Source organism: Procambarus clarkii, chromosome 16, assembly GCF_040958095.1.
Source record: "Procambarus clarkii isolate CNS0578487 chromosome 16, FALCON_Pclarkii_2.0, whole genome shotgun sequence".
Taxonomy (NCBI): Eukaryota; Metazoa; Arthropoda; class Malacostraca; order Decapoda; family Cambaridae; genus Procambarus; species Procambarus clarkii.
Window position 1 is genome coordinate 36081020 of NC_091165.1, and position 16052 is coordinate 36097071.

The following is a 16052-nucleotide window of genomic DNA, read 5'->3' on the forward strand; positions in this document are numbered from 1 at the left end:
GTGACGTTGAACCCCTCTCCCAGAACCAGACGCTTACCAGGGTGATCTCTCAACTAATTGCAAGAACTCCAGTGTCCATTGGTGGTCGACTGACGGCAGCAGTAGTGTGGCTGTCGTGGTCGGTCATATTTTCAGTCAGGGAGTGGATGGGGTCTCTGTTCAACGGTAGCTAGTATCAAGTTGGTTTAATAATCAGTGTCATTATAGGAACTCCCCCCAACCCCTGTAGATAACAGCACCGGAGGTCAAGCTTGCACTTAACACCCGGGGTAAGAGCTTAGTGGCCAAACAACTCTTGCTTAACGGTCAAAAAACACCTGCTTAACGGTCAAACAACGCCTGCTTAACGGTCAAACAACGCCTGCTTAATGGTCAAACAACACCTGCTTAACAGTGAAACAACACCTGCTTAACAGTCAAACAACACCTGCTTAACGGTCAAACAACACCTGCTTAACGGTCAAACAACGCCTGCTTAACGGTCAAACAACACCTGCTTAACGGTCAAACAACACCTGCTTAACAGTCAAACAACACCTGCTTAACGGTCAAACAACACTTGTTTAACGGTCAAACAACACCTGCTTAACGGTCAAACAACGCCTGCTTAATGGTCAAACAACACCTGCTTAACGGTCAAACAACGCCTGCTTAACGGTCAAACAACACCTGCTTAACGGTCAAACAACACCTGCTTAACGGTCAAACAACACCTGCTTAACGGTCAAACAACACCTGCTTAACGGTCAAACAACACCTGCTTAACGGTCAAACAACACCTGCTTAACGGTCAAACAACACCTGCTTAACGGTCAAACAACACCTGCTTAACGGTCAAACAACACCTGCTTAACGGTCAAACAACACCTGCTTAACGGTCAAACAACACCTGCTTAACGGTCAAACAACACCTGCTTAACGGTCAAACAACACCTGCTTAATGAACAACCGACCAAATGGTCATGCTACCTACTACAGGATGAAGGAACTGGTGACAAACAGGATGTTAATGTTGTCAAGGATCCATCTTGTAATGTTATGGTCCTTAATGACAGCACCTCAATGACTTCCTGGTACTGGAGTAAGGCTTCCGGTACTCTCCGGTACTTTTTAGTACTCTCCGGTACTTTCTAGTACTCTCCGGTACTCTCCGGTACTTTTTAGTACTCTCCGGTACTCTCCGGTACTTTCTAGTACTCTCCGGTACTCTCCGGTACTTTTTAGTACTCTCCGGTACTCTCCGGTACTTTCTAGTACTCTCCGGTACTCTCCGGTAGAGATCTTACCGCCGTTGGAAGCAGCTAATCACAGGAATGAATTGAACTAAATGAGAAAAAAATATCCTAAAGGAGCCACAATTCGTACTTAAGGAGAGGTTGTCTGTTTGTTTATCCTAAGTTGGAAGTCAAGCGCCTGTTGCTAGCCTCGCCCAACTTTGCAATGGGAGAGGTCTGGGGAACGGGATGAACATAGGTTAGTCAGGGTAGACCTAACTTAAATGCTTTTAGAAATATTTGCCTTTTTAAAGAATATCCTCCCTTCCCCCCCTCCCATGCGATTTTCAAAGAGACAAGTTTGAAATATTTGAAGTGATTCCCCTAGAATTTTTGGTGATCATTATAATACATTTCCCTGAGACCCATACAGTTGTTTCAGTGCTAATTATTACTAACTTTTCTGGAAGGAAGAGGGGGAGGAGGAGGGAGGAAGAGAGAGGAAGAGGGAGATGAGGTGGGAGGAAGAGGGGGAAGAGGAGGGAGGAAGAGGAGGAAGAGGAAGGAGGAAGAGGGGGAAGAGGAGGGAGGAAGAGGGGAAGACGGGGAAGGAACAGGTGGATGAGGAAGGGACGAATGGCTGTAACAAGGGAATAGGGACAGAGAGGTCAAGAGGAAGATGATGCGAAGAGGGGGCAGAAGAGACCCGGGTGCAGCCGGGTACACTCCCCTCCACCAAACTATCCGTCGTAGTTAAAACCATTAACGATGACTCACAAAATTAACTGCACCAAATTAACAGAGAAACCTCCATAACTCTTGGTACTGGCGGCGGGACCTGGACACCTCACACACGCACCACGACACCTCAGTGGTCACCCACGCGCACCACGACACCTCAGTGGTCATACACGCGCACCACGACACCTCAGTGGTCACACACACGCACCACGACACCTCAGTGGTCACACACGCGCACCACGACACCTCAGTGGTCATACACGCGCACCACGACACCTCAGTGGTCACACACGCGCACCACGACACCTCAGTGGTCACACACACGCACCACGACACCTCAGTGGTCACACACGCGCACCACGACACCTCAGTGGTCACACACGCGCACCACGACACCTCAGTGGTCACACACGCGCACCACGACACCTCAGTGGTCACACACGCGCACCACGACACCTCAGTGATCACACACGCGCACCACGACACCTCAGTGGTCACCCACGCGCACCACGACACCTCAGTGGTCACACACGCGCACCACGACACCTCAGTGGTCACACACGCGCACCACGACACCTCAGTGGTCACACACGCGCACCACGACACCTCAGTGGTCATACACGCGCACCACGACACCTCAGTGGTCACACACACGCACCACGACACCTCAGTGGTCACACACGCGCACCACGACACCTCAGTGGTCACACACGCGCACCACGACACCTCAGTGGTCACACACACGCACCACGACACCTCAGTGGTCACACACACGCACCACGACACCTCAGTGGTCACCCACCAGGCCTCCTCCACCACCATAGTGTGGTGGGTAGAACTTCTGGCTCACTCTCCTGGGGGCGGGGGTTCCAGTCTCCTAGTGCCCACGTCAGTCATATAATACAATTATCACCACTAACCTAAGCTACTCCTGCTCACAGGAGGCGTGAGCACCACCAGCACTGCTCTTCACAGTTCCCTGAATACAGGAGAAGCGAGGAAGCCAAGAGTGGTGAGGAAGCCCAGAGAGCTGAGGAAGCCAAGAATTATTGGATTATCAAGATGGAGTGAACCGTTTCTCACGAAGGAACGAGCGACAACTGTTGCGGCTAAAACTGTAAATCCTAAAAATGCAATCCCAAGGGTTAAAAAGTGGAATACACACTATTGTGGAATACACACCATGGTGGAATACACACCATGGTGGAATACTCCCCATGGTGGAATACACACCATGGTGGAATACTACCATGGTGGAATACACACCATGGTGGAATACTCACCATGGTGGAATACTCACCATGGTGGAATACACACCATGGTGGAATACACACCATGGTGGAATACTCACCATGGTGGAATACACACCATGGTGGAATACTACCATGGTGGAATACACACCATGGTGGAATACTCACCATGGTGGAATACTCACCATGGTGGAATACTCACCATGGTGGAATACACACCATGGTGGAATACACACCATGGTGGAATACTCACCATGGTGGAATACTCACCATGGTGGAATACACACCATGGTGGAATACTCACCATGGTGGAATACTCACCATGGTGGAATACACACCATGGTGGAATACTCACCATGGTGGAATACTCACCATGGTGGAATACACACCATGGTGGAATACTCACCATGGTGGAATACACACCATGGTGGAATACTCACCATGGTGGAATACACACCATGGTGGAATACACACCATGGTGGAATACACACCATGGTGGAATACACACCATGGTACGTGTCTCAACAAGTGGACTAGAGACCATGGTAGGAGGGTAACAAGGGAACTAACAATGTATGGTAGGTGGGTAACAAGAGGAATACGTACCATAATACGTGGGTCTCTGTGTCTCATATAATTCTCAATCTTCCATCCATGACACTTGTTCTATTCCTATTAATTTTGAAAATCTCCTTTTTTTCCCTTCTGTCAACCCCACCTAAGTATTTTTTATGTCTCTATCATACCTCCACCCTCCCTGTTTTTTTTTATCGTCGCCAGGTCTGGTTCTTTCAGTCTGTTTACATAATCTATCTCTCGCAATCCCAAGATTAGTCTCCTTGTAAACCTCTGAAACTTCTTTACTTTTCTAATGTGTTACTTGAGATGGGGTTCCAGGTCGGGCCAGCATACTCTAAGACGGTAAGCAATTATATTAAACGACGGTTTGGGATTTTTAATGTAGTTGAGTCCCTGCAGAGTATGCTGTTGATGTTATCCTCAATGTTATGTGGCTCCGGAGTAAGGCTTACTGTTATATCCACTCCCAACTGGTTTTGTCTATTCCTTATAGGGAGGTAGTTTGCATATGTAGATATGATAGAGCCCAATAGACTCAGGAATGTGTACATCTGTTGACTGACGGTTGAGAAGTGGGACCAAAGAGCTGAAGCTCTATCCCTGTAAGCACAATTAGGCAAGTACCCCCACACACACACAACCTATCATCACTCAGAGCCTCGCATCTGGAATATGTAATGAGCATAAGTCATCATTAATGGTCTTAGGAAGCTGTGAGATATAAATCCCACCATTAATATCCCCGGTGAGTCTCACTCTAATTATCTCTGACCCCAGCGACGCCCGCCTTGAGGTTATTACAAGCACAGTCTTCATGGTGCCAGACGCGTCCATAACAGCCAGACGGATCACTGTGCACATCATTAATCCGGCCCCGTCAAACAGCGTGTGTGTGTACACTCACCTATTTGTGCCTGTAAGATCGAGCATTGACTCTTGGATCCCGCCTTTCCAGCCATCGGTTGTTTACTGCAATGACTCTTGTCCCATTTCCCTATCATATCTAGTTTTAAAATTATGAATAGAGTTTGCTTCCACAACCTGCTCCTTAAGTGCATTCCATTTCTCCACTACTCTCACACTAAATGAATTCTTCCTAACATCTCTGACTCATCTGAGTTTCCAGCTTCAACTCATGTCCCCTCGTTCTGTTAGTATTCAGTGTGAACACTGTCAATCCCCCTAAGTATTTTTTATGTTCCTATCATATCCCCATTCTCCCTCATTATTTCTAGCGTCGTCTGGTTCACTTCCTTCAGGGGCTCTTCACACCCCCATCCCTCGTAACTCTGGGACGAGCCTCGTCGCAAACTTCTGAACCTTTTCCAGTATCCTTATGTATTTCTTCAGGTAGGGACTTCATGATGGGGCGGAATACTCTATCTAAGACGGGTCTCACGTAGGCAGTGTAAAGCGCCCTAAAAGCCTCCTCACTTAGCTTTCTTAATGATGTTCTAACTTTTCCCAGCATAGAGAACCTTGCTGTCATAATCTTATTTACATGTGCCTCAGGAGTTAGATTAGGTGTTACGTCCACTCCCAGGTCCCTTTCTCGAATCATCACAGGAAGGAAGTTTCCCCTTTCATTGTGTACTGTCCCTTTGGTCTCCTGTCACCTAATACCATTTCCACAACTTTGCATTTTCTCGTGTTGAAGTCCAGTAGTCATTTCTCTGACCATTTCTGCAATCTGTTCAAATACTTTGCAGGGGATGCTTGTCAGTGATACTAGTCTGTAGTTAAGTATCTCTTTCCGACCTTCTTTATTGAAAATTGGTACCACATTTTCCTTCTTCCAGCAACTGGGCAACTCTCTCTTCATTAGTGACTTATTAAATATCCTTGCTAGAGGCACGCTGAGAGCCTGCGCTGCCTCTTTTAGTATCCACGGTGATACTTTGTCTGGTCCAACCGCTTCAGTTGCATCCGGTGTTGTCAACTGTTTCATTACCTCCTCTGCTGTCACCTCTATATCTGACAGTCTTTCATCTAGGGTAATCGCTTCTAACAATGGGAGCTGCTCAGGCTCGGTAGTGAACACACCATGGAAACTGGCATTCGATGCCTCGCAGATTTTCTTGTCACTTTCTATATATGCCCCTTCTGTCTTCCTTAGTCTTGTCTCTTGGTCGTTCACCGACATCTTCCTTCTTATATGACTGTGTAGTAATTTAGGTTGCTTTTTCGCTTTGATTGCAATATCGTTCTCATAATTTCTTTCCGATACTCATCTTATGGTAATGTAATTGTTCCTAGCTCTGTTGTATCTGATCCTGTTGTCCTCTGTCCTTTGTCTTCTGTACTTCCTCCACTCCCTCCTACTTCTCATTTTTGTTTCCTGACACTGTCTATTAAACCATGGGTTATTATATTCCCTCCCACTTTTCCTTTACTGTTGGATAAAACTCTCTTCGGCTTCCTTGCATTTCCAATTGACTAAGTCTATCATATCTTGGACTGTTTTTCTTCTGAGGTTTTCCTCTAGTGCACTTCTCCCAGATATTCCTTTATCCTCTAGTAGTCCCCTTTCCTGTAGTCCTCTCTCCTTTCCCAGACCTCTTGGCCCTTTGTCACAATTTTAAGTTCCATCATGTATTCAAAGACCAGGACCCAATGGTCACTGGCACCTAGTGATATTTCATGTTCCCTATTTTTAATGTCTTCTTCATTCTGTGTGAAAATCCGGTCTAATTGGCTTGGTGTATCCCCTCCGCATTCCCTTGTCTTCCTTCACATGCTGTATAAGAAAATTCCCGTCTATAACGACCACTAACTTTGCTCCCCACGTTTCGTCCCAACCATGCGAATTCCTTGCTTCCCAATCGATCTCTCATTGATCGAGGTCCCCCATGACCCGCAGTTTCAATTTCATTCTGTTGTTGTCCCTGACCTTGTTTGTATAAATATGTATTAGTATGTATAAGAATGTATAAGTCTGTCGGTGTCTTTCTGTGGGTCTAAGTGTACAGACTCTTAATTAAGGTTGCGGGGGTTGAGCTTCGGCCTGGACCCGTCACTCAACTATCAATCAACTGGTGTTCAATTTCCTGAACCTATTGGGCTCTATCATCTCCGCACTTGACACCGTGTACAAAGCCTGCCTCCACCACACTGTTAACTATTCTGACACAGAATAAATTCTTTCTTGTATCTCTGTGGCTCACATGGGTACCCTCTTTCACGTGTGTCCCCTAGAGTGAGTATTGGGACCCACTGCTACTGTGTCCTCTAGCGTGAGTACTGGGACCCACTGCTACTGTGTCCTCTAGCGTGAGTACTGGGACCCACTGCTACTGTGTCCTCTAGCGTGAGTACTGGGACCCACTGCTACTGTGTCCTCTAGCGTGAGTACTAGGACCCACTGCTACTGTGTCCTCTAGTGTGAGTACTGGGACCCACTGCTACTGTGTCCTCTAGTGTGAGTACTGGGATCCACTGCTACTGTGTCCTCTAGTGTGAGTACTGGGACCCACTGCTACTGTGTCCTCTAGTGTGAGTACTGGGATCCACTGCTACTGTGTCCTCTAGTGTGAGTACTGGGACCCATTGCTACTGTGTCCTCTAGTGTGAGTACTGGGATCCACTGCTACTGTGTCCCCTAGCGTGAGTACTGGGACCCACTGCTACTGTGTCCTCTAGCGTGAGTACTGGGACCCACTGCTACTGTGTCCTCTAGCGTGAGTACTGGGACCCACTGCTACTGTGTCCCCTAGTGTGAGTACTGGGACCCACTGCTACTGTGTCCTCTAGCGTGAGTACTGGGACCCACTGCTACTGTGTCCCCTAGTGTGAGTACTGGGACCCACTGCTACTGTGTCCTCTAGCGTGAGTACTGGGATCCACTGCCCCTATGTCCTCTAGTGTGAGTACTGGGATCCACTGCCCCTGTGTCCTCTAGTGTGAGTACTGGGATCCACTGCCCCTGTGTCCTCTAGTGTGAGTACTGGGATCCACTGCCCCTGTGTCCTCTAGTGTGAGTACTGGGATCCACTGCCCCTATGTCCCCCTAGTGTGAGTACTGGGACCCACTGCTACTGTGTCCTCTAGCGTGAGTACTGGGACCCACTGCTACTGTGTCCCCTAGTGTGAGTACTGGGACCCACTGCTACTGTGTCCTCTAGCGTGAGTACTGGGATCCACTGCCCCTGTGTCCTCTAGTGTGAGTACTGGGATCCACTGCCCCTGTGTCCTCTAGTGTGAGTACTGGGATCCACTGCCCCTATGTCCCCCTAGTGTGAGGTGACCCCCACCTGAAGCTGATGAAGGGCACCAAGGCGTGCCTCTGTTATCACAATCTAACCCTTATGGATACGTCAACAAGGGGTTATTTCCTCTACTGTAGAGGAGGATGGTTGTGTACCCTCTCACGGCACCTATTGTGTGAAGCCCAACATGGGCCTGAGTGGTAGCCTCAGGGCCGCTAGAGGAGTCAGGTGAAGCCCAGGTTGCCTTGCCTTTGACCATGTAGTGGCGAAGGGTTCACTTGGGTGTTACCACTGTGCTGGTTTGAATCCTCTTCATAGTTTTCGAAGATTTTCTCGCTGATACATCATGTTAATGTGAGTTGTTTGTGCAAGCAATAATAATAATAATAATGATATCTCGTTTTTGTCGTTGATAAGAGAATATATATATATATATATATATATATATATATATATATATATATATATATATATATATATATATATATATATATATATATATATATATATATATATATATATATATATTATTAAATATGACCGAAAAAGTAAGATTAATAATTCTAACACGAATTTTCTCGATCTTTCGTACATTTCTTTTCACTGTTGGTGGTAATTCAAAAATCAATTCTCCAAAATTCATTTTTATTTCTAGTCTGACGCGACACTTGAGCACGTTTCGTAAAACTTATTACATTTTCAAAGACTTTAGTTTACACATACACAACTGAATAGAACTTACACATCTCCGATTTGTTTATATCTACATTTGAGTGAGGTGGATGGGGTGAGGTGGTATTAATAGGGTATTAATTTCATCAACACAAGACAGAACACGAAACAATGGGTATTGAATGGAAGTGATTGTAGAAAGCCTATTGGTCCATATTTCTTGATGCTTCTATATTGGAGCGGAGTCTTGAGGTGGGTAGAATATAGTTGTGCATTAATTGGCTGTTGATTGCTGGTGTTGACTTTTTAATGTGTAGTGCCTCGCAGACGTCAAGCCGCCTTCTATTGCTGTATCTATCAATGATTTCTCTCTTGTTTTCTAAGATTTCTCTGGTGATGGTTTGTTTGTGGGAAGAGATTATATGTTCCTTAATGGAGCCCTGTTGCTTATGCATCGTTAAACGCCTGGAAAGAGATGTTGTTGTCTTGCCTATATACTGGGTTTTTCGAGGCTTACATTCTCCATGAGGGCATTTGAAGGCATAGACGACGTTGGTCTCTTTTAAAGCGTTCTGCTTTGTGTCTGGAGAGTTTCTCATGAGTAGGCTGGCCGTTTTTCTGGTTTTATAGTAAATCGTCAGTTGTATCTTCTGATTTTTGTCTGTAGGGATAACGTTTCTACTGACAATATCTTTCAGGACCCTTTCCTCCGTTTTATGGGCTATGGAAAAGAAGTTCCTGTAAAATAGTCTAATAGGGGGTATAGGTGTTGTGTTAGTTGTCTCTTCAGAGGTTGCTTGGCGTTTCACTTTTCTTTTTATGATGTCTTCCACGAAACCATTGGAGAAGCCGTTGTTGACTAGGACCTGCCTTACCCTACAGAGTTCTTCGTCGACTTGCTTCCATTCTGAGCTGTGGCTGAGAGCACGGTCGACATAAGCGTTGACAACACTCCTCTTGTACCTGTCCGGGCAGTCACTGTTGGCATTCAGGCACATTCCTATGTTTGTTTCCTTAGTGTAGACTGCAGTGTGGAAAACTTCGCTCCTTTCCATGACTGTTACATCTAGAAAGGGCAGCTTCCCATCCTTCTCCATCTCGTAAGTGAAACGCAACACAGAATTCTGCTCAAATGCGTCCTTCAGCTCCTGCTGATGTCTGACATCAGGCACCTGTGTAAAAATGTCGTCAACATACCTGCAGTATATGGCCGGTTTCAAGTTCATGTCGACTAAGACTTTTTGCTCGATGGTACCCATGTAGAAGTTTGCAAACAGGACACCTAGGGGAGAACCCATGGCGACCCCATCTTCTTGCTTATACATGTGTCCATCCGGGCTCAAGAAGGGTGCCCCTTTAGTACAAGCTTGGAGTAGTTTCCTTAGACTGTTTTCTGGTATGTCAAGAAGAGTACAGGCCGGATCACGGTACACTCTGTCGGCTATCATCCCGATTGTTTCATCCACAGATACGTTGGTAAACAGAGATTCTACGTCCAACGAGGCTCTTATCCCTGTGGCCCGTGTTCCCCGCAGCAAGTCAACAAATTCCTTTGGAGACTTCAGGCTGAAGGCGCAAGGGACATAAGGAGTCAGCAAGCCGTTGAGTCGTTTCGCCAGTCTGTACGTGGGTGTGAGTATCTGGCTGATGATTGGCCGAAGTGGGTTTCCAGGCTTGTGTGTCTTGACATTTCCATACGCATATCCAGGTTTATATTCCCCAATAATCTTTGGCAGGTGGAGTCTGGATTTATTGGCGTTGACAGTTTCGATCAATTTGTTAACCTTTGCTTTCAGTTCGGCTGTAATGTCCTTCGTTACCCTTTGGAAGTTAGTTTGGTCAGAGAGTATGAGGTTCATTTTCGCCAAATATTCGTCTTTTTTAAGAATGACGTATATTGGCGACTTGTCGCCTCTCCTGACAACTATCTCCTTGTTCTCACGAAGGCTCTTAGCTGACGCTTTGAGCTCGGGGGACAGTATGGTGCTTCTGTAGTTGCCTCGATTCTTCCCTCCTTCCGCAATAAGTTCTGCTTGTAAGGTATCTTTGGTGGTAGGTCACCACCAGAGATACCTTTATTTATAGATAGCTTTATCATTTCATATGAAAAAAATTACAGAAAATATATTAATTCAGGAAAACTTGGCTTATTAGGCAAATCGGGCCTTGCATAGTAGGCCGAGAAGTGCGTTCTGGCTACTAGGTACGACATATATATATATATATATATATATATATATATATATATATATATATATATATATATATATATATATATATATATATATGTCGTACCTAGTAGCCAGAACGCACTTCTCAGCCTACTATGCAAGGCCCGATTTGCCTAATAAGCCAAGTTTTCATGAATTAATTGTTTTTCGACTACCTAACCTACCTAACCTAACCTAACCTAACTTTTTCGACTACCTAACCAAACCTAACCTATAAAGATAGGTTAGGTTAGGTTAGGTAGGGTTGGTTAGGTTCGGTCATATATCTACGTTAATTTTAATTCCAATAACAAAAAATTGACCTCATACATAATGAAATGGATAGCTTTATCATTTCATAAGAAAAAAATTAGAGAAAATATATTAATTCAGGAAAACTTGGCTTATTAGGCAAATCGGGCCTTGCATAGTAGGCCAAAAAGTGCGTTCTGGCTACTAGGTACGACATATATATATATATATATATATATATATATATATATATATATATATATATATATATATATGTCACATCTTTGTATCGCTGGTATGTTTGGGGGTTCGGCCTCTTCCTGTATTGATTCCATTTTTGTGTCTTTTGGTCTCTGGCCCTCTCGCAATTTCTGTTGAACCAATCCTGTTTCCTAGTTCTGCATCTCTGTTTTGGTATAAATTTTTTTGTGCCTTTATCATATTTTTCACAAAACTTGACATACATCTCATTCACTTCCTTGCCTAGCAACAAGTCTGTCCAAATATACTCACTAAAAAAATTTCTAAGGTTGCCATGATATCCTCTCTTAAAGTCAGGTTTTTCAATTGCATCAACCTTCTTATTTTCTTCCAGATTATAACGCATTACATACTTTATTCACAAAAAGACATGGTCACTTTTACCCAAGGGAGGAAGGTACTGAATGTCAAATATTTCTTCCTCTTTCCTGGTAAATATTAAATCTAGCATGGAGGGAACGTCCCCTTCCCTCATCCTCGTAGCTTGTTTAACATGTTGATACAAGAATGTTTCCAGGATGAGGTTTACAAATTTACAGGTCCAAAAATCTTCTGTTTTAGTTTCATATGCTTCCCAGTCTATGGATTTCAGGTTGAAGTCGCCGACTATCAACAGTCGTGAACTATCGTTATCCGCTCTCGCTATGATCTCTCTCATTATTGTTATAAGACCTTCTCGTTTACTATCTAGCTCCTCCTTTGACCATGTGCTGCTTAGCGGTGGACTGTATGCATTTATGATCATTAGTTTATCATCCTCAGGGCAGATCTCTAGTGCTATTATGTCATCTTCCTGTGGATTGGCAGTTATTATTTCGTTCACCTTTAGGTGTTCTTTCACCAGCACAGTAACGCCACCGCCTTTCCTAATTTTTCTGTCCCGTCTCCAAATTGAGTAGACCGCTTGGGAATATGACTTCATTTAAAATAACATCTTCAAGTTTTGTCTCCGTGAGTGCAACAATGTCTGGTGTCTGCAGCTGTATTACATCACTTAACTCCAGTATCTTTGATCTTACTCCATCTATGTTGGTGTATGCAATCTTGAGGAACTTGTTCCCCCTCTTCTTATTTTTCACTCCCCCTTTCTCTAAAGATTTTGTTGGTTTGCCTTTATGTACCACTTTACTGGTCTGCCTACCCCTATCACTTTGTAGAAAAAAGAATTGATTTCTTCTTCATTCCTGCTCTCATTTAAACGTTTTGCCTCGGCGAGGTTCAGTTTCAGCTTCTCTCTATCTTCTTTTGAAAGATCTCGTCTTAACGACCACACTTTCCCATCCTCATCACTTGGTAATTTTCTAGCATTCCTTAGTACTTCTTCCATCTGTTTGGCACCATTTAGGGTGATCCTCAAAGGTCGATCTTTCCCTTTTACATATCTGCCTATTCTCCTGTAGTCGCACACATTCTCTATGGTTGTAAGACCTTCCACGAGGCCAACAATTTTATCTACTACTTTAGCTTCTTCTACAGCTCTTTCTGACCTAGATGTTATCGCCTTTTCTTTGCAGCCAAAAATTATCAGGGACTTACTCCGATCAACTGTGTTTTGCACCAACTTCGGGTTAGATGCCAATTCTTTCCTCACTTCCAGCCTAATGTTTGTTTTATCTTGGTTGCTGCAGTGTTTGACTTCCTTTACTGCTTCTTCAATTTTTTCCTTCTCCTTGGCCACTTGTGCATAGGTGAGTTGCATATCTTTCTTGCACTGTTCTATTCCCTGTGTAACTTCCTCCATCTGTGCTGACAAAAGCTGTTTCTCCTGTTGAATTTCCTTACCTAACCTATTGTAGCCATTTATGTTTAAATTTGCTTTAACTTCTTCTAAAGCTATTTTTAAGAGTTTATTTTCTTCTTCCATGGCTTTGCAATTTGTTTCCAATTGATTCTTATCCTTGCACAAGTCTTTCACTAAACCCTCAAGACATTCAACTTTGCTATTTAAATGGTCATTACTTTCTTTCAATTTACTAATTATTTCTACATGAGAGTTCACTATAGTATCTAATTTTACCAACTTGTTGTATAGACTTGTTATATCAATGCTTTCTTCACTGAATCTAGCAAAATCAAGGTCTGTTTTGTATTTCCTCTTGCCGGCGGCCATCTTGAATGTTCTTCTCTGCACTGGAAACACTAGGGGCAACTTTTTCTCATCTAATTTTTCACTTCCCTTGGCACATTCCTGTTATCTCACCTATTTTTCAGAAGCACTATACCTCAGGAACCTGGTGTACAGGTTCCTGAGCCTATTGGGCTCTATCATATCTACACATGAAACTGTATATGGAGTCAGCCTCTATACACAGTTTCCATCACTGCCTAATGCATTCCATTTGTCAACCACTCTGACACTAAAAAAATTCTTTCTAATATCTCTGTGGCTCAATTGGGCACTCAATTTCCACCTGTGTCCCCTTGTGCGTGTGCCCCTTGTGTTAAATAGCCTGTCTTTATCTACCCTGTCAATTCTTCTTAGAATCTTGTACGTGGTGATTATGTACCCCGTAACTCTTCTGTCTTCCAGTGACGTGAGGTTTAATTCCTGTAGTCTCTCCTCGTAGGTCATACCTCTCAGCCCGGGTACTAGTCTGGTGGCAACCCTTTGAAACTTTTCCAGTTTTGTCTTATGCTTGACTAGATATGGACTCCATGCTGGGGCTGTATACTCCAGGATTGGTCTGACATATGTGGTATTCAATATTCTGAATGATTCCTCACACATGTGTCTAAATGCCGTTCCTATGTTAGCCAACCAGGCAAATGCCGCTGATGTTATACTCTTGATATGGGCACCAGGGGACAGGTCTGGCGTGAGATCAACCCCCAGGTTCTTCTCTCTCTCTCTCTGACTCTTGAAGAATATCATGTCCCAAATGATACCTTGTATCTGGTCTCCTGCTCCCTACACCTATCTTCATTACATTACATTTGCTTGGATTAAACTCCAACAACTATTTGTTCGACCATTCCTTCAGTTTGTCAAGGTCTTCTTGAAGCCTCAAGCAGTCCTCCTCTGTCTTAATCCTTCTCATAATTTTTGCGTCGTCAACAAACATTGAGAGGAATGAGTCTATACCCTCCGGTAGATCATTTACATATATCAGAAACAGGATAAGACCGAGTACAGAGCCCTGTGGGACTCCACTGGTGACTTCACGCCAATTTGATGACTCACCTCTCACTGGAACTCTTTGCTTCCTATTGCTTAGGTACTCCCTTATCCACTGGAGCACCTTACCAGTTACTCCTGCCTGTCTCCCCAGCTTATTATGTAACAGCCACTTATGGGGGACTGTGTCAAAGGTTTTCTGACAGTCCAAAAAAATGCAGTCCGCCCACCCTTCTCTTTCTTGCTTAATCTTTTTCACCTGGTCGTAGAATTCTATTAACCCAGTCAGACAAGATTTACCCTCCCTGAACCCATGTTGGCAATTTCTCACGCAGTCCCTTCTCTCCAGTTGTGTTACTAGATTTTTTCTCACGATCTTCTCCATCACCTTGCATGGTATACAAGTTATGGACACTGGCCTGTAGTTCATTGCCTCTTGTCTGTCACCATTTTTATATATTGGGACCACATTCGCCATCTTCTATATTTCTGGTAGGTCTCCCGTCTCCAGTGACCTACTATACACTTTGGAGAGTGGCAAGTAGAGTGCCGTTGCTCACTCTTTCAAGTCATAGATATGTATGTATGTATGTATGTATGTATGTATGTATGTATGTATGTATGTATGTAAGTATGTATGTATGTATTTGTGACTGTTGGTTTAGTAACAAGTTAGCTGCTTTTTGGAGCAAGACTAGGATTTTCGAGGTCTAGAAATTATTACCGTATGCATATAGTGACTAGGATCCAGCTGAGTTGCCATATGTATGAATTGGGGCACGACATTTGGGCAGCTATTTGGGTTGAACTAGACACTGCATAATTACCGAGTAACAGCTGTTGCTGTTGACATATTTTGGGTGTAATGTCCCGGGTCTGGGAATGACAAACGTATGAACGCTGGTACTAGCATGCTGAGTTGCCAGATGTACGATAACTACCAGTGCAATATAGCGCACCATCTAGCAACAAAGTTACATATTTGTTGTCGCTGTTGTTGTTGTTGTGTGTAATGAAGGACCAATCTAAGCACTCCTCGGACTCTCAGAAACTACAGGAGGAGGATGTTGCCCTCCTGTACCAGGTTAGGCTAGTTTGGTTGTGTCTAAACCTCCGCTTATTTTTTGGCGGAATATATACTAGGCTAACGGGCGGGAGCCAGCCCTAAGTAAATAGTATTTCAAGGATTTATCTCTTTTCATTGAGATTATGGGATCATTTTGTACTTTATTAGATATATAAAGGTTACAAGTACATTGTAATATTTAAAGGATATTAAATATTACATTGGATATTTAGAGGCTACACGTACACACATACAAAGTGGGTATTCTACCCACTTTGTAGAAACCTTGAAGTGGGTATTCTATCCACTTTGTAGAAACCTTGAAGTGGGTATTCTACCCACTTTGTAGAAACCTTGAAGTGGGTATTCTACCCACTTTGTAGAAACCTTGAAGTGGGTATTCTACCCACTTTGTAGAAACCTTGAAGTGGGTATTCTACCCACTTTGTAGAAACCTTGAAGTGGGTATTCTACCCACTTTGTAGAA

General features: G+C 44.0%; 1 protein-coding gene across 1 annotated transcript; it reads right to left on the bottom strand.

Moving 5' to 3' along the window:
• Positions 1 to 1110: 1110 nt before the first annotated feature.
• LOC138365333 (uncharacterized) lies at positions 1111 to 5927 on the bottom strand. Its single transcript, XM_069325628.1, has 2 exons — positions 5408 to 5927; positions 1111 to 1301 (listed from the first exon to the last, which is right to left on the bottom strand). Exons 1-2 carry the CDS (start codon positions 5925 to 5927, stop codon positions 1111 to 1113), a joined length of 711 nt encoding a protein of 236 aa, XP_069181729.1.
• Positions 5928 to 16052: the final 10125 nt, after the last annotated feature.